Below are 24030 nucleotides of genomic sequence, written 5' to 3'. Positions count from 1 at the left end.
TAGTGTCACTTAGTGCCTAGAGCACCAAGGGCAACAACTACATTTAATGACAGTTTAAATGCCTAACGAGCACGGATCATGGATCAAAGGGCATCAACACATCGCCCACGAGATGGCCTACAACTATGTGTTGCTTTGTCTTGAAAAGGCAATGCTAAAAAATATGAAAGGTAGAGAGAGGTTGTATCCAAAGCTAAGTATGAGATATTATGGATCCTTCTAGGTATTGAAGAGGATTAGCGATGTTGATTGTAGGCTGAAAATGCCTCCACCCTGACAAATTCATGTCAAAATAGCGTGACGGAACGATATATACTTATAATACATTAGAGACACAGCAGGGTTTGTGGGGAGGAACACAAGAGTGTACGTCAAACACTAAGAGAATAAAAAACTTAGAGAAAACACAGAAGAAGATGCTGATGAATGATGAGTCACTAAATCATGCTAAGTGAATCAAGCTTATACTACAAAGCCGAAACTCTGAAGATGACTACACCATCCTATCTAATCAGGCGATAGCACCTAACGGGAATCTACACAATGAAGGGAGCAAAAAGCAATCCTCTGATAGGATATCGAAGGTAATTCTAAATGGTGAAGGAAAGAACAGCCAGCTATAGAGGGAGCGAAACACAATCCTCAAGAGTTGTCAAAGATGAAGGATATGTTCAAATCTCTCCAAGATTATGGCTGCTATCAAGGTGATCACTGAGCAACCAGCTAGAGATGAAAATGCAAGAATATCTGGTGAAGATCTCTCCGTGTAAGTGGCTGCGAACAAGCCGCAACCCTTCAGAAGTAAAGAAAACATAAAAACGTATGTATCTAACATAAGGCTGATAAAGCAGATGTAACATGTTGTAGATGGCTTGAAATTGTTGCAAACACAAGCCTGATGATAATGCCAAGTGAGAACGACTGAAATTAGATGATGTAGGTTGCAAAATACCAGGTGGAGAGGATGCAGAAGCCACGATCCGTAATATCCTCCTCGTGGGGTGTGAAAGGCAGTGGAGAGGATGAAGAAAGGAAATAAGAATATGGAAGAGAGTGATAAGAGTGTCAAAAGGAATGAATGTGTAGGATGAAGAGCGAGGGAAGTTAGTGTTGTATTTATAAGCACAGACTATTTTGAGTAGTGCCCCAACTCTCTCAAGTGGCACTCTCTTAAGTCTCTCGGCCCGCAAGTAGCGCCCTAGCTCTCTCGAGTGGCGCCCAAATACTAACTAATGATCTAAATAAAACCTTTTGGGGCTGTAAATAGAAACCAAAATAGAAATGAAGGAGAAAGAATGTACTGAATGACTTGGTTTCTCAACAATACACAATGCCTTTCATATGAGCTTGTTGAGGCCTTTTCATGGTGATGTACCAAAGGATGTGCATGTTGTACTTCAGCCAAAGGTTGAGGAGCTGGAACACATTTTGGTATCCAATCAAATTTTGACACATAAAGAACAAAAGATCAAAGGTAAAGTTTCTTGAAGATATTTGGTGAAGTTTCAAACTTATTCACCAATGGATGCTAGGTGGATGGAAGAGAATGACTTTGCAAACCATCCTCAATCGTTGCAACTTTACCTTGAGACTTTTTGTTAGAGCCGACTTTGGAGACTTTGGATCGAGCTCAATTAGGTTCAACAAAGCAAGGGTCTAGCGCATTGCCTAATACTCAAGGGGGGATTTACATCTATTTCCTAATAGCTCAAGTAGAGCCGACTCGAACTAGCGTGGACAAAGAAGGACAAAGAGAGTAGAGGGGTTGCTCGTTGAAAACACTAAAAACAGCTGCAAATCTGAGGGAAAAGAGCTGCAAATAGTGTAGATAGGGAAGGAAAAGAATTGGACAGCTAAAGGATGAGGATATAAGGTTTCAAGGCTGTAGATAGTAGTAAATGTGAAAGGGGAGAAGCAAAAAACTACCGAAGTGTCGTCAGCAAAGAAAGAGGGTGGAGATTAGACCAAAACAAGTAGAATCTGCACAAAATGAGATGAAATGAGGCACTTGTCATGAAATTGGGTTAAAAACTTGCTTTTCCAAAATGGTTTTCCTAAAACGCGTTTTAAAATTGAAACGTTTCTATTTCGAGGAGCCCGAAATGGCATTTCGGGCAACTATGTGAATCTAAGCTAATGAGTGCTTAGGATTAATGAGCTAATAAATTGGCCTAGCCAATTTAATTATTGGCTGGTTAGATTATTTTTCTAAGTAGGCTACCACGTGGCAAAACTTGCCCATACAAGTGGAGAGAAGAGTGGTGGAGGCTTGGAGGAGACCATTCCAGCCTTGTGCAAGTTGAGAGAGAGAGAGAGAGAGAGAGAGAGAGAGAGAGAGAGAGGAGGAGGCTCTCATTGCCATTGCAACAATTGACAAACCATTTCCGACCAACACGAGACCCTTCAAGAACTAGTGAGAACTAGTGACTTGCCTCAAAGAGGCTACAATAGTAGGCGATAGCCTAGAAAGGCTATTTGGCAGCTGGCAACAACATTTTGGGTTGTAGACCATCTATTTTGGGCTCCCATGCAACAAGCAACAACAACAAATGCTCTTGGGAACAAGGCAACGACTGATTTGAAGAGATCCTCACGATGAAACTTTGAAATTTCTCTCTCTATAACATTCTCTCAACTCCTCCAAACATTTCTCATCCTTTCTCAACAATTTTTGGCCTATTGAACCATTGAAGGTGGAGATTTTGATAAATCTCTACTATAAACCCTTATTTACAGTAGAAATTAGGATTTAACACTAATCTCGGGGAGTGTGCTTAGAAATTGAAGGCCTAAAGACTTGAATTTCAGTCATTGAATTTGGAGCAATTCCAGAGATTCAAGTGGCCATCAAGCAACAAACACTTGGAGCTAAATTTACCACCCAACAAGCACAATTGAAGGCCAAACCCCAAGCAAAATAAGGAGCAAATTGGTTTCAAGGCTTACTGGTTTTATGACAGCAAGAGGCACTTGGATTAGCGGAGAAGATTAAGGAATCTTATTGTACTCCATCCATTTGCAATAGAAGGTAAAGAAATACCACAAGGGGCACCAGTTTTGGGGCCAAAAGGCTGTCCATTGTCCAAGATGAAGTGGTAAACTGTGCATTCAGTCTATGTGCTTTAATTGCTTGCTGTAACTTTTGATTAATCACATTATTACCACCCTCTCGAAGAAGGAAGGCTGGTTTCATCCATAGTACCTCAAAGATAATCTGTAAGTTGTAACAGTTGCTCATGTCACCATATTGAAGTCTTTGGTACTTTCAACTATAGTACATACATGTTAAGCAACCCAAAAATCACCACAAATTATGGCTCTCAAAACAATTCCAAAAAGAAATGATGGACAATTGGATCAAAAAGTTCAATACAAGGAAATCATCGTCATTGCCACCTTCATCCCTTTGTGTTTCACATCAGTCCTAGCTCTCCAAGTTCCAACCTCTCCTAGCAGCCATCATCATCATCACCATCATAGCCAATTGCCGCCCTGCCCATTTTTGCTCGCATTCTGATGCCAGATCTGCTGCGGTTCCCTGTTTCTGCCCATGAACAGCATCACTCCTGCTACATTTGGCTTCTTTCATCCTTCCTCATCTCCAAAGTGTGTCTTTGGGATTGTGAAGCATTGTGTTAGCTTTTCCATCCACCTAAACTGATGTATTTTAGCTTCCAGCCCCTCTCCTGCTATCACTTAGCTGTCTACCTTATCGTTTATATCAAGCACTTGCCTCACAACCAGACAATTGTGCATTTTCACGCCAGATCTGCTGCCATTCCCTATTTCTGCTCATCAACAGCATCACTCCTGTTACATTTTGGCTTCCTTCATCATTCCTTCTCTCCAAACTGTGTCGTCGGGATTGCGAAAGTGTCGTGTTTACTTTTCTGACCACCTAAACTGATGCATTTTAGCTTCCAGCCCGACCCCTTCTGTTGCTCAGCTGTCTATCTTATCATTTGTATCAAACATTTCGCTCACAACCAGACCATTGTGCCCAACCCTAAATATTTTCCTACTTGAAAGAGAATTACATATAGGATCTCACATCTAGTAAAGACTCCAATCGACTCAATTCTTGAGATTTCTATGGTGCCATTCTCAAAACACTTGCTCAATGTCTGCCCCTTATCTTTCCTCTCAAAATATGCTCATCTGTCAACTTTTACTTGGGGAAAGAGAGCTTATAGTCACTAAAATAATGCAGTTAGTCCAATGTGACAAACCTACCTTGATTCAACCATGTGACCTAAGGAGATCATGACCTTGGACCCTATGTATGACTATCCCATTGATCTCCTCCTTAACAAGGGTTAGGGGAGCTTGGAAAAGAACTTAGCAAACACTTTTCCAAGCTTTAATGATGGCCTCAGGTCTTGAATCCAAGAGCTCCAAATCTTACCTTTTCGCAAAGATAAACATAATATACCTACAGTGCAGGAGTGCATCATCTGCTTCCAAGTTCAGCAGATAGCAGGAGTCCACTAGCAATAAGTTTTCACAATAGTGCCCTAGAATGATTGGATTCAGAATATCAAGGCCTCTCCTATCCGAAATAGCAATAGAAGATTCTTTTAAGAAATTTTAAGAAAAGATTCGCATTATCTAAAGCAAAGGCCTTATACAGAACTATCATTCTCCAAATCTGTGGCATGATTTACAACTTTCAAAAGGAAATACCAATTTCAGTATTGAGAGGCAAAAGCATCTCCTTTCCATAGACAGATGTACAATACAGCTTACCCCCCATTTGATCTCCTTCTGATTCATTTCATTCCGAGCATCTTGGAGTTTTCCAGGAAGGGAACCTGGTTCTTCATCAGGCCATGACGTAGGTGGTCCTGGGCAAACTACACAAGAGCAATGAAAAAACTCAGAGTTCCATGCTTACTGCATGTTCTAAAGATTGACATCAAATCATGAAACATACCTTGTAAGTTAATGTGTTCATTAACAATGGAAAGCATTAACGCCAAGTCCGTATTATGAAGATATTGCAGGAGAAGGTCAAATGAGTACTGAGAAAACCAACAAAAAGTTACATGCAGCCACAACCAGCAGCAAATAAGCACATGAAAACAGATCGAGACAACTGTAGTCACCTGACACAACTTTAAATTAACTTTGTTCTCCCTTAATGTACGAGCAAGCTCCATCTCCTGCACCGAAGATATATTAACCGCAACAAACATATACTGAGATATGATTCAATTAGTGCAAAACCAAAAAAAGAAGTGTCACAAAGAATTTGTGAGTGGTTACAGTCTAAAAATATGCAATGCCTGATGTGCTAGAAAAGGAGCACTGCACTTCCAAGATGAGCCAAACAAGAGCAATGGAGATAATGTAAACAAAATTAATAATCGTGATCATTACATAAGACTCACACCAAAGAAAGGCACAAAGTACACTCAAAACTATTTGAAACCAAGAGTGAAGCATCAACAAAGAGGGAGTGATAATGAGTGACACCAAAGTGCAGATTGCTAAATAGGGTGCCTGCTACAATGGTATGTTATTGGAAAGAGCCGGCATGGATGAGCAATGAAAGGACTCACTAAGGGAGAGCTGGAAGCATTAAGCAAAGTAGCACACATACTTCTAAGACTCTATATGAAGTGCCATTGGAAATCAATTTTGGGCCCTTTTGATAGCATGGTATTATCGGTGAAGAATAGAGTGGCTAAGCATAACAAGTGTGCTATCAACAAGCAAACAAGAATAGGAAAGATGTCATATACAAGGAAAAAGATTACGTGTCTCTCTCTCAATCACACAAGTTAAAGAAAGTGGAACAAAAATGCCCCCCAAGTTAGCATTCTATAGCTTCAAACCTTTTCTAGTCATCGAGAAGATAATGGATGTCTCGATAAAGCTTCGCCTTCTTATCAGATAAGAACACACAAGACCTTTTAGATGTCATGGTTGAAGCCCTACATGGGCCCATGGCCTATAATGAATCACACTCTAGCTATGAGACGCATTTGACCCAATGTGCAAGGGATATAATCTAGCTCCCACATAAGCCGAAGCCTAAGGCCACAACAATGATTCTCTCTAAAAGCAAACCATACATGATTCAAAGTAATTTGTCAAGATCGCATGGACTCCTTACATAGAGGGAATCCCTAAGGTATTTGAGAAGTTGAGAGGATCGAAGCTCAGCTGATAGTGCAGTAGACAGTAAGGAGAGTGAAGCACGACACCCAATGCAATAGACTGAAAGAGTGTAAGATGAAAGTACAAAGTACAACCCTTCAACCTTAGGGTTGTAAGGGTTGTTCACACCCAAAAGTGTGTGCAACATGATAAGTGTCCATAAATGTGTAACATAGGCACATACAAAAAAGAGAATAAACCTAGGGGAAAAAATCTCTTGTACGGAGAGTAAAAAGTGCCCCAGTGTCCTATTGACCACCGACACTCCTCTGTGAGTGTAGGCGTGAGTAAAACCCAACAAGGTAGGCCAAGACCACGCCCTAATCTGCTAAGGCAGCCCTAGACCTAGAATCTAGTTCACTAGAAACCATCCATACCTTAAACATTATCCTCACACTGTGCTGAAATATAGGACAAAATATGCCAAAATATAAGGCAATAACCACTAAGGAACATACAAAAAAGAGCATTTGATATTGCAAGCACGTCTCAAGTCCCAAGCTAGCCATAGATGACATTGCATGAATTAGGTCTACCCTCAAGATCAATCAAAGCTACATGATCTTGTCCCCTCTCAAAATGCCTATTGCTCGAATTCAAAAATACGGTCCCATGGAGAATGCATCTAGTAAACTCATGCCCTTGACTCCTAGATCCTAGGACATCCTCAAGTCCCCATGCCTCCTATTGAGTCTACTACCTTGACCAAAATCTATCATACAACTAAAAGCTTGGTCTCTACCCTAAATTCAAGTACTAAAGGTGCAATTTCAATGAGAGTCATCACTCAAATCATCATCCTCAAACTCCTCATCATCATCCTTGATTTTTGCAAGCTCGTCAATATCTTCAAGGTCTATCACTATGGGGGTCTCAGCTAGCACTCACTCTAGTCAACATGGAGAATGTCCCTAAACTCAAACATGTGTTTCAACGTCTTGTGTAACTCCTCATGTTCCCATATCAGTGTATCACTCCTCACATGATATTGTATATACTCTAATGCACCTATGTCTCATCAACATCATGCAAACTTCAAAGGGATGCCTCAGTCATAGGTTTCCTTCCATCTAGCATGCGCATAAATAACTAGGCCTCCCCATGCACATGTTTTCCATTCTTCTCTTTGGAATCATCCAATCCTCCCACATGGCAGCCTATATGTCATCCCAATTAATGTGATATGGCAGGGAAACCCCATTGAGAGCTACAATCATCAATGTCTGCAAAAAATATATTCCAAAGGGCATGACCAATTACACATGTGAGACACAAGGGTGAACATGATCTAAGGCCAAACAACTTTTGAGCTTGTACCACTTAATATATGTGAACAGCCAAGGAAGTGGATAATGTGGCAAGCATGCACGAAACTCACTAAGGTTAAATTATTTAATCTTTAAAATAGGTCAAGCAAGGCTATGGAGAATCACAAAAACTCTCTCTCTCTTCTCTCAATTTCATTGTTCACTTGTTGCATACTAAACCCTGATTTTCTAGTCAGACCGGCATGCTCTATTGAATGCTATCATGCTCTCTCCATAAAATCATAGCAATAGCTAGAACTAGTCAAATAATCCTCAAAGGGTTGAGCCATGGTCTCTCATGAAGCCCATAGTTCTCTATATCTATCCTCTAGATCTGTATCCTAGCCCTCCTAAAGCTCATGCTCTTACGTAAATTCCTCTACATCATAATCCTAATGAACTCGAGCCTCATCATAATCTCCAGCGGAAGCATGGACCTCATAATCCTTTGCTCTCTTTATATGATCCTAATGAAGGGCATACTTTTGATCTTTGCGTATCATGACCTTCACATCTTCGCTTCCCTTATCAATGTTTACATGATCTCGATAAGCATTGCTCACTATCAATATTTGCATGAGTCAAATAACCATGTCACTATTACCTCTCTCCATAGTGGCATCCTCATCATAATGGGTAGCAATAAGTATGACCTTGGGTCTCTTAGTACTAGCCATCATAAGTATGACCTTGGGTCTCTCAATACTCACCTTGGGTCTCTTAGTACTGACAATCACAAAACTTGCATGAGTCACGAGCATCCTCATGATTGTAAATATGATACCCCTACACACAATATTTTAATAATCATAATTATACTCAAGTTAGCATGTACATCAATTGTTATCCGCATTAGTCATGTTATACATGCTCTCTCACATATTCATCTCCTACCATTATGAGACTTGCATGTGCCCTGACTATCCTCATCTTGATATGCATAATGCTTTGAGCCATCACACTATTCATATCATGCCAATATACCAAGTGACCACAATAGGCACTACCATCCACATACTCAATACCATATGTGCAACCCGATCATAATCCTTATAACAAGTATCTCCCCTTTCATATGAAGCATATTTAGTTACATCATCCTCATATAAAGATGTTCTTCATTATAAGATTCTATTAGAGAATTGTCACCTAAAAGAACAGCAAGCAAGCGGGGAGCCGTCAGTCAGGAAGTCAAGTAGAGGTGGCGAGAAAGGAAATAGTTTTTGGGCATTGCAAATAATTTTTAGGCAATACAAGTAGGCATGGGCAAACTGGCAAATACTCAAGTAAGTCAATTGCAATTGGACCAGGCAAAAGACAATGCAGTCAGTAAGTTTTAGCTTGACCAACTTGCCTTTTTTTTTCTTTTCCTACAACCTATATATGTTACCCGACTTTTGTGATCATGTAAATCTTTTTGTCAGTCAGTAAGTTTTAGCTTGACCAACTTGCCTTTTTTCTTCTTTTCCTACAACCTATTTATGTTACCCGACTTTTGTGATCATGTACATCTTTTTGTCAAAAAGATGTGAGGTCACATTGACTGCATACTCCAACACTCATTGTATACATATTCCACTTTTAGATTTCAATCTCGAGCATCCACATACACATACAGGCACACCTATCCAAGGGACATTAATTGATTGCGTGGTCCATCTTGGCCAATCTAAGCATCCTAGAGACTGACACATATGTCGGTGACATGCATAGGAGGATGCAACAAATCATTGCTTAAGCTAAAGCCAAACAACCCAAGGTCTTACATGGGAGGAGATTGAGACTATACTCCAACAGCTCATGAGGGATTTTTTAAAATGATGTGTACCACAACTAGTTGAGAAACATACCAAAAAGTGAAAAGAATCCCTACTAGAGCAAATCAAGGCTAGGGGACCAAAAGCCAAGCTCTAATATCCATTGTAATGAACCAAACTCTAGCTAACAAAATCTAGCCGATTGACCCAATGTGCAAAGGATGTAATTCAGCTCCCATGTAAGCTCAAGCCCTAAGGCCACATCTAACCACAGCTCACCAAGCTCTCTAACACCAAACCAAGGTACAGGCATACAGCTCCAAGATAAATCAAAATCCATCTAGGGACTACTTATATCAAGGCACAGTCAACAACTATTCACCAACTTCTAAGATTACAGGATAGATGAATCAATGTGCTTCAATGAGGACTTCTTCCAAAAGTTCATGGCCTTATCACCATACTATCACAAAACCATACATCTACAACCAACAAGCTAAAGTAAAGCAAACTATGACTTGATGCACGAGAAGAGGTTTTCATGTGAAACCCAAGGTAATGACTCACTTCAATCTCATGCAAAGATCAAAAGGTAGTAATACACAGAAGTAAAATGAAGTACGTGGTGTGGTAGGTTTCATATGACCCCTACTAGTAGCCGAAGAACTTACACCATGTGTGCTATTAATTTACTCATATTTAAGCTAATCAAGCTCTAATCTCAAGAGTTGGTTGTACCAGCCATAAGACAAAGCAAGAAAGTTGACCAAGAGCATGGCAAAGCACAAACTTTGTGGAGTCATCATAAAGTCTATAATCATATGCATGTGCAAGTTCTATTTTTATATTTGTATGCTTGTTGGATTTCTTTGAGATTTATCTTTGATGACTTAAGACTAGAGCTAACCACACTAAGGAACTATTGTGTACAAGTAGTGAGTTTTGATAGCACTTTTCATTTTGCAATAAATAAATTTTGCACATATAACAAACTCCACATCCATAAGAAACCATGTTAAATATGGCAAATCTCTATGTTATTAAATTCACATGTGTTGCCAAACAGGATATGAAGACTTCAAGAGCTCAAAGAAATACAAATAATCCTCTATTATCAAGGCCTAGAGACACCAATACATGTGCCAAGTGGCAATTAAAATAGATACGATAGAGATTTGGACGAATATGGATAAAAATGCAAGTATATGGACAAGGAATGATGGTAAACTAAAGTGAGCCACATATTTAGGTACACTCTATATATAGTCTCATTTATGAAACTCACTTGACGTGACCAATAAATTGGCCTAGGCCAAAATCTGACACCAAGTACCACATAGTACTTGTCAGGCATAACTTATTACAACTTTTGTCTTTAGCGCCAATTGATATCTTGAGGTATTGGATCCCACACTATGAAATAATTAACTTGTAGCTCACGTGTAAGTCGCATTAGCAAATTTGATTAACTTTTAATCAAACCCTAAGCAAAGCAATAAAATTTCACATCCTCGTGGCACTTCAAGTTAACTGAAGTTAAGAGGTTTACTTTTAGACTTTCAATTGACTGGAGTTGACAGATTTACTTTTAGCAAATTGAATTTTCCCTATTGAGAGCTTGCTTTTAGGAAAGGATGCCAATAACAAAAGGGCAATGCTCCTACACAAGATTGTGCACCCTTGCTAATTTGAGGCTGAGGATTAAAGAACGAAAGACATGAAAATGCTGAATGGATTGTACAATGTCATGGTTGGAGGCTGGAGCTTGTGTGCTCACGTGATGTTTACTTTGATTAACAAAACTTGCAAGGCAAGATATACTCGTCAGTTGCAACTAGTCGTGTGTCTATGCAGACCTTTTGAACCACTCTCTCTGTTGTAATGCTTATGTATTCTGTGAATATTATAAATATACTGACTGTTATTACACTCTTAAATTGGCAATCAGCACACTCCATGTTTTGACAACATGTGTCGTGCATATGATTCTACATGAGGCCAACATAAGCATGGAAGCATATAGCACATGCATAAGGACATGCCCGAAACGGAAAACTTAAAACAGGCAGATCAAAAAAGAACGTGATGAAAGTGTGATAGGGCAGCATAAATAACAAGAATTCATACGTAGTGACACAGTTGAAGTAAGAAAGAATTATAAGACTCTTATTTTATTCAAATGGACTTGGTCTTTCAGTTCAACATTATCGTATCATAGCCGATTTCTTTCAGTGGCAGGGTAATTAATGATCAAACAACATGCAAAAGCCACAAATAATGCATCTGCAGAAAGAAATTTGTGTAGCCCTTCCATGTTTTCTTGCTCCTTGGTTTGCAAAATATGATAAGCTGATGCAAGTGGGATGATCCTTAATCCATGCAGCACTGGCCAAACCGCAATCCAGAAAATTTTGATATTTGCAGAGAGTGGATTCAAAAAATGTAAGTACAACCATAAATGCACTTTCAAAGTCATGTTACACAAATGACCTGGCATCAAGGTCAATGTGAGTTAACGTCTGACTTGCTGCTGTTAGGAGGCTTTTTGAAGTTTATTAACCATCAAACTTGGCAAACACTTACCAGGCATTTTGATAGTCACATTTCACAGCATTATATGGAATACCATAAACTGCTTACTTGGAGATGCTCAGATGATAAGACGCCTTCCAACCGTTGTAAGTCTCGCAAATGCAAAGCCTCATGATCTTCTCGAAAACTTTGGAAAAAGTTCCTGGCTGTTACGCAAACTCTAGTGGTAAGAAACTCAAGCAAAAATATAAAACCGAACTTGCTCCAGGCAAGAAATACCTTCCTGCGGATATCCCCTGGCCACCAAATCCATAAAGCTATGGATGAAAACGGGATACAATATGCGAAGAAGCTCATTCTGTAATTCAGACATAAAATACACTTTCTTAGTAAGAACGATGGCCATCTGTTCATGAACTCTTGCAGAGCACAGTCCAAATTTCTTTTACATAAGAATCAGAAAACACTTCTGTTTCTGCATAGCAAACTGGAATAGCATACATATCTAGCCACCTTAGAGCTAAGAAACTAGGAATTTCTGAAGAAATAAGATTCTTCAATGAAATTGTTTTTTCTTTGTTCATTGCATTTAAGTTAACCACGAAATGCTTCACCCCTAAAAGTCCTACCCCTGAAATGTTGCATTGAAGCATGAAAAGCTTCAACCTTGGGTAGGTCCTAAGCGAAACACCACATGAAACGATAGAATACACATTTATATAGATACTACCTTTTTCCCTTGAAATGAGACAGGTGTGTGACGTGACTGTGCACAGCAAAAGAAAAACATGAACATGGACAGGGGAGAGGGGAGAGGGGAGAGGAGGAAAACTGAAATGAAAGAAGAGAATGGAAGAAGAAAATTTGCATGGAACTCCAAGAGAATGTTGAATACAATGTGGACTGATCATTCCCTGCATGCAGCCCAAGCATCAATGAGGGCACTAGATCAGGCTGATGATGGAAGGAAGCACCAGATGACGGAGAAATGGCACCCAAAGTTGGTGTGTGGTGCAATCTGCGAAACAATGTGTTCAGCCACTGACAACAGCAGCTATAAATAGGCAAAAACCCTAAAAACTGGCCGACTGCATAAATCTGAGGCCATAAATGCTGGCCAACCTGATCCTAGCAAAAATCAGCTTGCCAATCACTTAGTAGAAACTGGTTGCCCCAAATCAGCAGTGTGACACCGACCTCCAACCACTGAAAAAGAAATGCACTGAGCTGGAAAATTGGAACAGCCAGTGTGAACACAGTAAAGCTGACTGAAAAAGAAATGCATTGAAGTGCATGCTCTAAAAAGAGCTGCCTCCTCCATCAAAACACATGAAATGACCAAAAAAAAATGTCAAAGCTCCTAATGCCCCCATCAAACTCAGATTGAGGCCCACTTGCATGACGTAACTGTACATAACACAAATGACCACTAGCATGTGAAACTTGTATTGAGATGTTTCATTAGTGAAAGATCTTTAGTGTTTCCCGTCTAGTGAAATACATTTCAAGGCTACCACAATTGAATTTGTATTTCAACACAATCTTAGTAGGCAAATATTACATTGACTATTGGTTTTTACTCGCAAAGTATTGAACGTATGCCTTCTTTAGTCCCTGTTTCAACTTGCACCAATGCTAGTGTGTTGTATAACTTATCTTTCATTCTTCTTGTGGATAGATTGCACTGCATGCTAACACTTGGTATTTTACACTTTGTATGGCACAGTGAGCAAGCTATTGAGATTGATTCTATAAATTAAGCGATAGTGGCTACTTATGACTATATTGTAAGAGAGTGTATTTAAGGTTGTTGGAGACCCATGGAATTCAACCCTTAAATGCATGGTAATAAAGCCCTCCAAATAGGATCTTCAGCACAAGTAGTGCCTGGTTGCTACCAATTTCTCACTTGAGATTGTCACTGTCAAAAGTAGTGCAACAATGGAAGCATAGAAAAGTGCTGAAATAAACTGCTGAACACAAGACAGAAGAGTAAAAAACAGAAGAACACCACAAAGAAGAGAACTCATACCTTTGCCCAGAAAATGGAATCCATATACCAAACACGAGAAAATCACATACAACAGTGAGTCACTGGCTGCATGGGCACTAGCACCGGCTCCCCTCTCCAACAGGAAGACCACTTGAAGAATGATGATCACTATATGTGGAGGAGGAGGAGAAACCCAATAAATAAGCCCAAATTAAGCCATAACCAGCAGCTAGTCAGCCAGCATTAAATGCTATCCAACTAGCATAAAATGCCAAAAGCCATGTGAAATGACAACTATAAAATGCCTAAAAACCATACAAGTATGCCCAGCCCATCAAGCATCACAAACTCACACATGAGCTGACAATCATGCTAACACCCTCTCTTAGATCATGGATGATTTGATGAAATACAATGATACAATGATAATGACTCATCAGAGTCCATACAACATAGAACCACCAAAGTAGAACCATGGATACACAAATAGTGGGTAATCAAGCCACCACCAAGGTACCTCAAAGAGAACCTAATATCGATGTCAATCATACCACCTCCTGGAAAAATAGAAGAACCATAGCATGTCTCTGTGTCCATCCTCAATGTCTCGCAATAGCACACAAGTCTATGCTATCAAAAATAGCTCTCGACATACGTGACCATGGATTCCCCAACCTTTGGCCAGACCGCCAAAGTGTCCCCTCATGTGAGCACAAGACTAGGAGCCAATCCAACTTTCTGTCGAATAACCAATCCATCATGGACCTAAATGTCAATCCCAACTCCAAGGTTTGAACCTACCAAACTCTAGTCAATGAGTCAAAGGTGTGCCTCTCTGGAACTTGTGCCCTATATACCTATATAGATGAGGCGTGGTGGCCCCATCTCAGCATCCTCTCACATTCCCTCTCTCGCACTAGAGAGTCATAAGGGATGACTGCACCTAGACTAGAAAGCAACAAAGGAAGGGGCTGTCAAGCCCTTCGCTTGATATGCATAAAACAATATCTTCCTCTATGCTGCTCAAACTATCAATCTGATGCTTCCATTGGCTCCGAAAGGAGAGCAAAATACCAAGACACCTGGCCAGAATTCTACCAAATCACTCCATCTCCCAATTCCGAGTGTTGTTCACCACCTAAAAACTGCAATCGTGCGTCGCGCGATTTTGCCAAACCTTCTTTTTACATAAAATCCTCCCAAAGTGGCTAAAAGCTACCTGTTTTCTTTTACATGTCATTCTATTTTAAAAGTTGTCTACAGTTTTTAAATTTTTACAAAAAATAATATCTAAGATATCAAAAATTGGCTAAACTTGTCCAAAAATCTAGTATTTTAAACCATCCACACTGCGAACACGAACATTAATGACCAAAATGATATTCGCTCTCTAGATCAATAAGAAAGCCGAATGACGATGCACTCTGGAGTTTTTCACACTATATGCGCGTAGCGGCACGACATTGTGCCTTGTACTTTAGCATAGAACCAAAAGTGACTTTCATTTGGTAAAGCGATTTGCAACATAGCACTTTCTGTCCTTTTGGCAAATGCACCAAATCCTAAGTGCCATTCTTCATGAGGGATTCTATATCTGATAGCATTGCTTTGTGCCATTTCTAACTATCTTATCTATCCATTACTTCCTAGAAGCATGACAGTTCACCACAATCTGTTAACATGACATAATTGTCAGAGTGCAGCGATGCGGAAGCGTGGGACCAGGACTGAGAGAGAGAGTGAACGCAGAGAGAAGAGAGAGAGAGAGAAAGAGACAGTGGAAGATGAAGATCTGCTGTATAAAGTGTGTTGTATACAAAGATATGCAGATATGTACACGGGCGCAGTGCGCGGGACTACGTGTCTCCACCTCGACGATGCAACCTGCTGTTCACCTCGAAGTACGCTGCAGTCTGCACGAATCTCCAGCCTGTAATCTCCAAACAGAACTGTGGAAAACTGTACAGGATGTCGGCTATAAATAGCCAGAAAGCATGCGCCCAGAAAAAGCAGATCGGCTGCATTAAATGCAGCCGATTGATCAGTCCGACTGGACTACCACGTGGCTGACCGACTGGTCAGTCCGAGCAGACTCTGATAATCGCTAACACCCCCTCTCAAAGCCTGGACGGGGCAGAAGCCTGAGGGATCTGGCATGTCTCCGAACTAGAGCCTGGGGAAGCGCCTTCATAAACAAATCTGCAAGATTATCCTCCGTCTTGCAATACTCCACAGCGATGGTCTCATCCAGAAGCTTCTCTCTGATGAAGTGGTACTGGATCTCTATGTGCTTCGTCCGGGCATGGAAAACAGGATTCCGTGCCAAGGCAATGCAACTCTCATTGTTGCATTGCAGCAAAGTAGGACGAGTCTGGGGGCAGCCAAGCTCCTCCAACAATCTCCGAAGCCACACAACCTCACATGTGGTGGAAGACGCGGCCTGATACTCCGCCTCAGTAGACGAAAGGGCTACCGTGGGCTGCTTCTTGCTACTCCATGAGATAGCACCTGTACCCAAGGTAAAACAATAGCCTGTAGTAGACCGCCGGTGGTCCACATCGCCAGCCCAATCCGAGTCGCTCCAACCTGCAAGTACAAGATCTGAACCACCTGTGCCTACTGGATAATGAATCCCTAAGTCAAATGCCCCCTCAAATACCGAAGTATCCTCTGGGCAGCCTACCGATGCACCGTCTGAGGTTCACTCATGAACCCCGCCAAGAGACCAACAGCAAAACAAAAATCAACAGGAGTGTTGAGGAGCCAAATCAATGATCCAATCAACTGACGATAGCGGGAAGCATCCACCAAGGGAGAATCTGAATGTGAAGTGGCCTTCCAGTTCGGATCCATAAGAGTGGAAATGGTCCGACAATCCTCCATTGCAAAAGAAACCAAGAGCTCCTGTACATATCTCTACTGAAAGATGAAAATCCCCCCTCTGAGACTGATAAATCTCATGGCCCAAGAAGAAGTGGAGTAGACCCAAGTCCGTCATCTTGAACTCCTGATGTAAAGCTGCCTTCGTCTCTTTGACCTTCTGTGCATGATCACCTGTGACAATCAAATCGTCAACATACAACACAAAAAGCACACAACCAGCCTCGGAAGTGTGTACATAAAGCTGCAGATCGGCCTTGGAACGTCGATATCCCAACTGTGACTAAAGGAACGAGTCAATCTTCTCGTTCCATGCACGCGGAGCCTGCTTGAGGCCATACAAGGCCTTCTTTAACATGTAGGCTTGCCCATCTGAAGATCCAAAGCCAGGAGGCTACTCGACATAGATCTCCTCCTTCAAATCACCATTGAGGAAGGCTGACTTCACATCCAACTGGTAGACAGGCCATCTCCTATGGCCAGCCACGGCAAGAACAGCTCGAATAGTCACCATACGAGCAGTGGGGGCAAAAGTATCATGACAATCAATCCCTGGGCGCCGTCCAAAACCTTTAGCAACAAGGCGAGCCTTGTGCTTGTCCAAAGAACCATCACTAAGGTACTTGGTCTTGAAGACCCATTTGACGCCAATCACCTTCTTATTCGAGGGGCGAGGCACGAGATACCAAGTGCCATTCCTCTCAATAGCCTCCAACTCGGCTTCCATAGCTTTCTTCCATGGTGCGGACTGTAAAGCCTCATTCACGGAGGTGGGCTCTCGATCCTGCATAACACGGGTCATCAAACAATAGTTAGAGCAAACAAGCTCCATAGAATGTGTCTGGTGCCTCCGTGACCGCCGCGGACCATCCTGCGGTCCCCACTCCGCAGGGACCCCCTCGATCCCTGAATCTTGGAGTGTGTCATGGGCCCAACGAGGAGGAGGCCGGACCTCTCCTCGTCTCTCTCCATCAGCTGAAGACTCTGGGATATCCACCGGTGGTAACTCCTCGGGGGTGACCGGTGGAACAATAGACTCTTTATCGAAAACAGAATCAGAATCAAAAGACGCTGGCTCCAAAGGAACTGTCTCGGGAGCCCAACTCTCCCCTGGATCTCCAAGAACGGGATGCTCCTCACCCGCTGCTATGGCCGAAACCTCCACGAACCGCACATCTTGACTGGTGTACACATCCCGCTTGACAGGATCATACAAACGATAGCCTTGGGACTGAGAGCTGTAGCCAACAAACACCTGTCTTCGAGAAGCCGCTTCAAATTAATCGCGATGAGTCTTGGGAATGTGAACATAGGCATCACACCCAAAAACCCTGAAATAAGAAACATCGGGCTTAGTTCCAAAGTAAGCTTCAAAAGGTGTCATCCCATCAACGGCCAAAGTGGGGGACTGGTTAAGGATGTGGACTACAATAGCCACAGCCTCGGCCCACAGAAACTGAGGTGTCTGTCGGTGCTCCATCATGGTGCGCGCCATCTCGATCACACTTCGGTTCTTCCGTTCAAGAATGCCATTTTCTTGAGGAGTGTTGGTGTTAGCAAACTCCTAGTGAATGCTTTTATCTACACACAAACGAGCAAACTCATTAGAAACAAATTCACCACCCTTGTCGAATCACAAGGTCTTCAATCGCCGGCCCGATCGGTTCTCCTCAAAGAGAAGCCAATCCTTGAAGTGGGAGAAAGCCTCCGACTTCAACGCCAAGAAATAGGCCCAAGTCATCCTGCTGTAGTCATCTATGATCAACATGAAGTACGAGCTCCCTTTCAAGGACTCGTTCCTCATAGGGCCACAAAGATCCGTAGATACAAGCTCCATCGGTGAAGTAGACCGCCGCGAAGCTTTGTTGGGAATCGCATCCCTATGCTGCTTCCCACGAATGCAGGAGACGCATGTCTGCTGGCTCACCACTATGTCTGGCAACCCGCGAACAAGTTGTCCACGTGACGCCCGCCGAAGATAATCATAGTTAAGGTGACCAAACCGAGCATGCCACAGCTCTAATTGTGTCTGAGAGGTAGAAGAAGAGTAGGGAGAGCGGTAGAAGACGTCAATTTGTAGATGTCGTTCTCCTCATATCCTGATGAGAGAACCTTCCTTGACCCAGATCAAGGACTCGCACCGAATCACTGTCAAACTCCACCAAAAGTCCAAGTGAACAAATCTTATGAACCGAAAGTAGATGATACCCTAAACGTGGCACATGCAAGACCTCTGAGGTATGAGTACCACCACGTCCATCTGAAATAAGCTACATCTCACCCCGTCCTGCAATAGACACCGAAGAGCTATCTCCGATGAGAATCTACCCACGCGAAGGTCGCAACTGGGCAACACCAACTGATGAAGGAGTCATGTGCCGGGAGGCACCATTGTCAACGATCCACTCTCGAGCCTAGGGAGCTGCCATCGCAACATCAGAAGCCTTCGGTGGAGAGTCCTCAATGACTGCTAGATGAAGAAACGCAGGTGATGAGGGTGCAGCCACCGCTCCAGAATCCTTCGTGTCCTTCTTGTCTTTGTCGGGACAATCCTTCTTCCAATGGCCGGTCTTACCACAAATGTGGCATGTGGATTCTTTTTCCTTGTCCTTCTTTGACTTGTTGTCCCCCTTCTTCTTCTTTTGGTCCTTTCCCTTCTTCTGAGAGGCTTGACATGTCAAAGCTTCCGACTTGGAAGCATGCTGTCCCTTGAGTTGTTCCTCTTGATCCAAGACCATAGGAACCAGCTCTTCCCACCGAAGAGTGGACTCACGTCCCGAAACAATAAGGGTGGAGTAGAAAGCACCGAATCGTGGCGGCAACTAGGACAAGAGTGTGATCGCCATGTCTTCGGAGGAAATTGGCTTCCCCGCATTCTAAATCTGCATCTGAAGCTGTCTAAGCTTGTTGATGTGCTCCCGCAACGAAGAAGACTTGTTCACGGACAAGGTCCGCGTCTGCACCTCCAAAGAAACCCACTTTATAAGGGTCATCCGATTATACATCTGGTCAAGCTCCAGCCATATCTCCCGAGCCACCATCAAGTGCTCAATGTGGGCTATCACGGTTGTAGTACAAGACAAGAAAAGAAAAGAACGAATCCGAGCATTCAGTTTGTCCCAGTGAGACGGTGCCTTGGCCAACTCCGCATGAGCATCGGAAGAGAGTTTGGACTCATCTCTCACCAGGGGCCGGTCGATCTCCTCCTGTACAAGCTCCACCAAATCGTAAGACTCAAGGATGGGCAACATCATCACGTGCCAGATGCGGTAATTGTCGCCATCGAGCTTTTGATCTACGGGAAGAGCCGGTAAGACAGGCATCTTCTAATCCATGATTGTCTCGAACTCCAAGTCAATCTCTGTAGACATCTTCACCTATAATGCCTGCACAAACGCAAAAGCAGCCCCCTCTGACTGTGAAAACGCAGCCTGCTAGGGCTCTTTCTTCCGCGTCCCGAGCCTTCTTCACTTGCCGGAGGCGATGAAAAAGTAAAACTTGCACTTGAAAGCTGAAAACACAGCCTTCCTCCTCTTCAAACAGCAATAAACAGCAACAAATCCACCAACTGGACTCCTTTCCCACGCGCCCATGCTCGCTTCAGCCTTGTTCTGATGTGCAGCCCTCCCGCTCGCCCTCGAACGCTGGAAACGCAGCCTTGTGTCGCGACGGAATCTCCTCTTCAGGTAGATTCTTCACTCAGTCAGCCCTTCTTCACTGCTCTGATACCATGTCAGAGTGCAGCGATGCGGAAGTGTGGAACCAGGACTGAGAGAGAGAGTGAACGCAGAGAGAAGAGAGAGAGATAAAGAGACAGTGGAAGATGAAGATCTGATGTATAAAGTGTGATGTATACAAAGATATGCAGATATGTACATGGGCGCAGTGCGCAGGACTGCGTGTCTCCACCTCGACGATGCAACCTGCTATTCACCTCGAAGTACGCTGCAGTCTGCACGAATCTCCAACCTGTAATCTACAAACAGAACTGTGGAAAACTGTGCAGAATGTCGGCTATAAATAGCCAGAAAGCATGCGCCCAAAAAAAGCAGGTAGGTCGGCTGCATTAAATGCAGCCGACTGATCAGTCCGACTGGTCAGTCCGACTAGACTGCCACGTGGCTGACCGACTGGTCAGTCCGACCAGACTCTGATAATCGCTAACAATAATCAGCCACATAGTTTACACCAAGACTCTGGTCGATCTACGGACTCAATGGTCAAGATAACATCATTGCTGCGTACTACTTTTCTTTTCTCGGGATCTTATAATCGATACCTCATCTCACCTTCATCACCATATCCTGGGAAAATACATTTACAAGATTTTGGCTCAAGTTTGTTGCGTTTTTCCTTGCAAATGTGCGCAAATCCCTCATAGCCAAATACTCTCAAGTGAGCATATGAAGGTGGCTTGCCCGACCACTCTTCTTGAGAAACTTCCCCTCCCAAAGACCTATTTGGAGACCGATTAATCAAGTGTACGGCTGTCATAACAGTCTCTACCCAAAAACCATGGGATAAAGCAACATGTGACAACATTGTACGCGAACCTTATCTTGAATGGTCCTGTTCATACGCTCTACAACACCATTTTGGAGCGCAGTATGAGGGACAGTAAGCTCCCTTTTAATCCCTTTGCTGTCACAAAAGTCCTGAAAGGACTTGGACACATATTCCCCACCATTGTCAGAGCAAAAACATTTTAATGTCTTGCTGGTCTAATTTTCAACAAGTGCCAAGAATTCTTTAAATTTATCCAAGGCCTTGTCTTTGCAACGGATTGGATAAACCCATACTTTGCGTGTGGCATCATCAACAAAGGTATTTGGTACTTCTTCCCCCCTAAAGATAATCCTGGCATTTGACATACATTTTAATGTACCAACTCTAAGGGTGAAGACTTTAGAGAGATTTTTCATGTGACGTTTGAGCATGTTTACCATAAATACAATGATCGCACTATTCAAAATCAACATATCTCAAAGACGGTACATAACCCAAATGAGAGAGCACTTTCATTCCAGATTAACTCATGCGTCTCAACCAACTATGTCACAAAGAAACACTTGGCTGCTCAGTTATGGTGACTCATGCATCTCAACCAACTATATCACAAAGAAACACTTGGCTGCTCAGTTATGGTGACTACATGGTCATACACACTAGATACATGCAAAGGATACAAGATATCACTTTTGGACCCCTTGGCAACAATGCAAGAACCCTTACAGATTTTTCATTTGCTATTCCCAAAGGTGGTGTGATAGCCTTCATCATCTAGTTGCCCTGTGCTTATCAAGCTCTTCTTGAGCTAAGGTATGTGTCTCACATTATGCAAAACAAACACGGAGCCATGCTAAAATTCCAGTTTCACACTGACAATGCCTGCAATTTTACATGCATAGTTATCCCCTAAGTGGACAACACCACCATTTAGTCAAAGAACCACTCATGATGTGGTGTGATGTGAAAGGACACACCTGAATCAAGTATCCAAGTGTGTATATCATCCTCAAAATCTGCAATCAATGCATGTGCACTCAAAGAAGAAGCAAGAAGTACATTACCATCACTATCGGTATCATGAGTGACAACATGAGCCTCTTCTATTTTCACATTGCTCTTCTTTCTAGGCTGGCTGTTCTTTTTTTCAGCCTTGTTGTCTCCAGTGTTTTTGTTTTTACCCTTCTCTTTCTTCAATTGAAAATAGTCCCATTTGTAGTACCCTTTTTTGCCACAATGATAGCACTCCGGATTTTTTCCACGAGACTTGTGGCATGCTCTATTTTCAGAATTGCCCTTGTGCTGAAATCTACCTCTAGTGTGTAATGCATTAGAAGACTTGTTTGTTGAGTTATTCTGCATATTGAGCTCTTCCATCAGCAAAGAACTCTCCACATTAGAGTATAACAATGAAAGAACTCTCCACATTAGAGTATAACAACTGAGCATTCGAAATACTCAAAGTTGTCCTAAAAGTATCCCAACTTTCATGCAAAGTACATAGCAAGAAAGTAGCCTTGAACTCTTCATCAATATGGAAATCCAGAGCAATCAGCTGACTAAAAATTGAGTTAAACACATTCAAATGTACAGACATGGTTGTACCTTCCTTCATGCGAAAGTCCATTAATTTTTTCAGCCAATAAATCTTGTTGACTGCCCTTTCCTGAGCATACAATTCTTCAAGCCTTTGCCACATTGCATATGCCAAATTCAGCTTCTCAATGTTAAAGAGCAAGTTGTCTAACACTGAGAGCTCAATGGTAGAGCAAGCAAGCTCGTCCAAGTCATCCCACTCGTCTTGTTCTATGTCTGTTGGTTTGATTCCCTTTGTTTTGATGGGCTTTACATGTTTCTTCTGCACCAAGACATTGTAGCATTGTTTTTGCCAAATTGCAAAATCATGTGCACCCTCAAGCTTCTTAATGTGCAAAAGATTACTGCTGTCACTTTTTCCAGCCATAATTTGCAATCCCAAATTGACTAATCAGTCACCAAAGGTAACCCCAAATGTGACACAAGTAACCAGGATACACAAAAGTACCAACCAGCAATGAAAAAATCCCGAGATTGCAGAAAGTTCAGATCTGCAAATAGATTTTCAGAGTTAAAAGGTGTCCATGCTGCACTCCTCAAGCAATTACTGACACATTTAGGGACCAAGACACCAATTATATGTGAAATCCCCAAAATTTCACTGCAATTTCTGTTTTTAAGGCATTCCTAGGCACAAATTTGAAAATTTTGATCAAAGACCCAATTTTTTAGAGGGTAATCCGTCCAGATTGCATCAATACATGTACCCAAGTGCATATACCAATTTGTTGCACAAGTTGAAGGGATTCTGCAAAAGCCCCAAATTTTTGGGTTCAGAGTGCACAAATTTTAGTGAAATTGAAGAAATTCCACTAAAATGTGAGATCCCCAAAATTTCTTGGGCAGATGTACACCAAATGTGCAATTTCCGAGTCGGATTGTCTTGTCCCACACTCAAGTCCCCAAATCAAAGAAAAGCCCCAATTTTCTTGGGCAAATTTTCACTTTCTGCTTGTGCATGTGAACACCTAGTACAGAAGGGAAAGAAAAAAGAAATTTCAGATTTTTAAAAAAACGTTGATTGCCCGTCCCATTTGCTGCCTAGCCACCATGGACTGGTCACCACATGCAAGTCTTATGGTGCGCTGGTCCTGGTCGCGTGAACCACCCGCTACCTGACCCCCCGTCGACCTATTGCTTGTGCCCTGCGGCGTCTACAAACTGCCGCCTACTACCCGTCGAGCCCACCTACGAATCCTACAACACCTGCCCGCCTGCAACACCTGCCACAGCACGAGTTTGTGTGTCAGTGTGGAGATGCTCACCTATCCTGCAGCCTAAAGCCTGTCACTGACTT

General features: G+C 42.4%; 1 protein-coding gene across 2 annotated transcripts in view; it reads right to left on the bottom strand.

Moving 5' to 3' along the window:
- Positions 1–24030, bottom strand: part of TAF5 (TBP-associated factor 5) — a 111943-nt gene that overhangs the window by 43229 nt on the left and 44684 nt on the right. For both annotated transcript variants that reach the window (XM_087668596.1, XM_087668597.1), the window contains 5 exons: positions 12038–12116; positions 11867–11964; positions 5106–5162; positions 4934–5021; positions 4747–4853 (listed from right to left, as the gene is read on the bottom strand). In XM_087668596.1, coding sequence (XP_087524722.1) covers positions 4747–4853; positions 4934–5021; positions 5106–5162; positions 11867–11964; positions 12038–12116 — 429 coding nt within the window. The remainder of the gene's footprint in view (positions 1–4746; positions 4854–4933; positions 5022–5105; positions 5163–11866; positions 11965–12037; positions 12117–24030) is intronic.

The sequence above is a fragment of the Lygodium microphyllum genome, chromosome 26 (genome assembly GCF_053477565.2).
Source record: "Lygodium microphyllum isolate KBCC chromosome 26, Lygodium_microphyllum_v1.1.10, whole genome shotgun sequence".
NCBI lineage: Eukaryota > Viridiplantae > Streptophyta > Polypodiopsida > Schizaeales > Lygodiaceae > Lygodium > Lygodium microphyllum.
The sequence above is the reverse complement of the archived record's forward strand: the minus strand, read 5'-3'. Positions and strand labels throughout refer to the sequence as shown.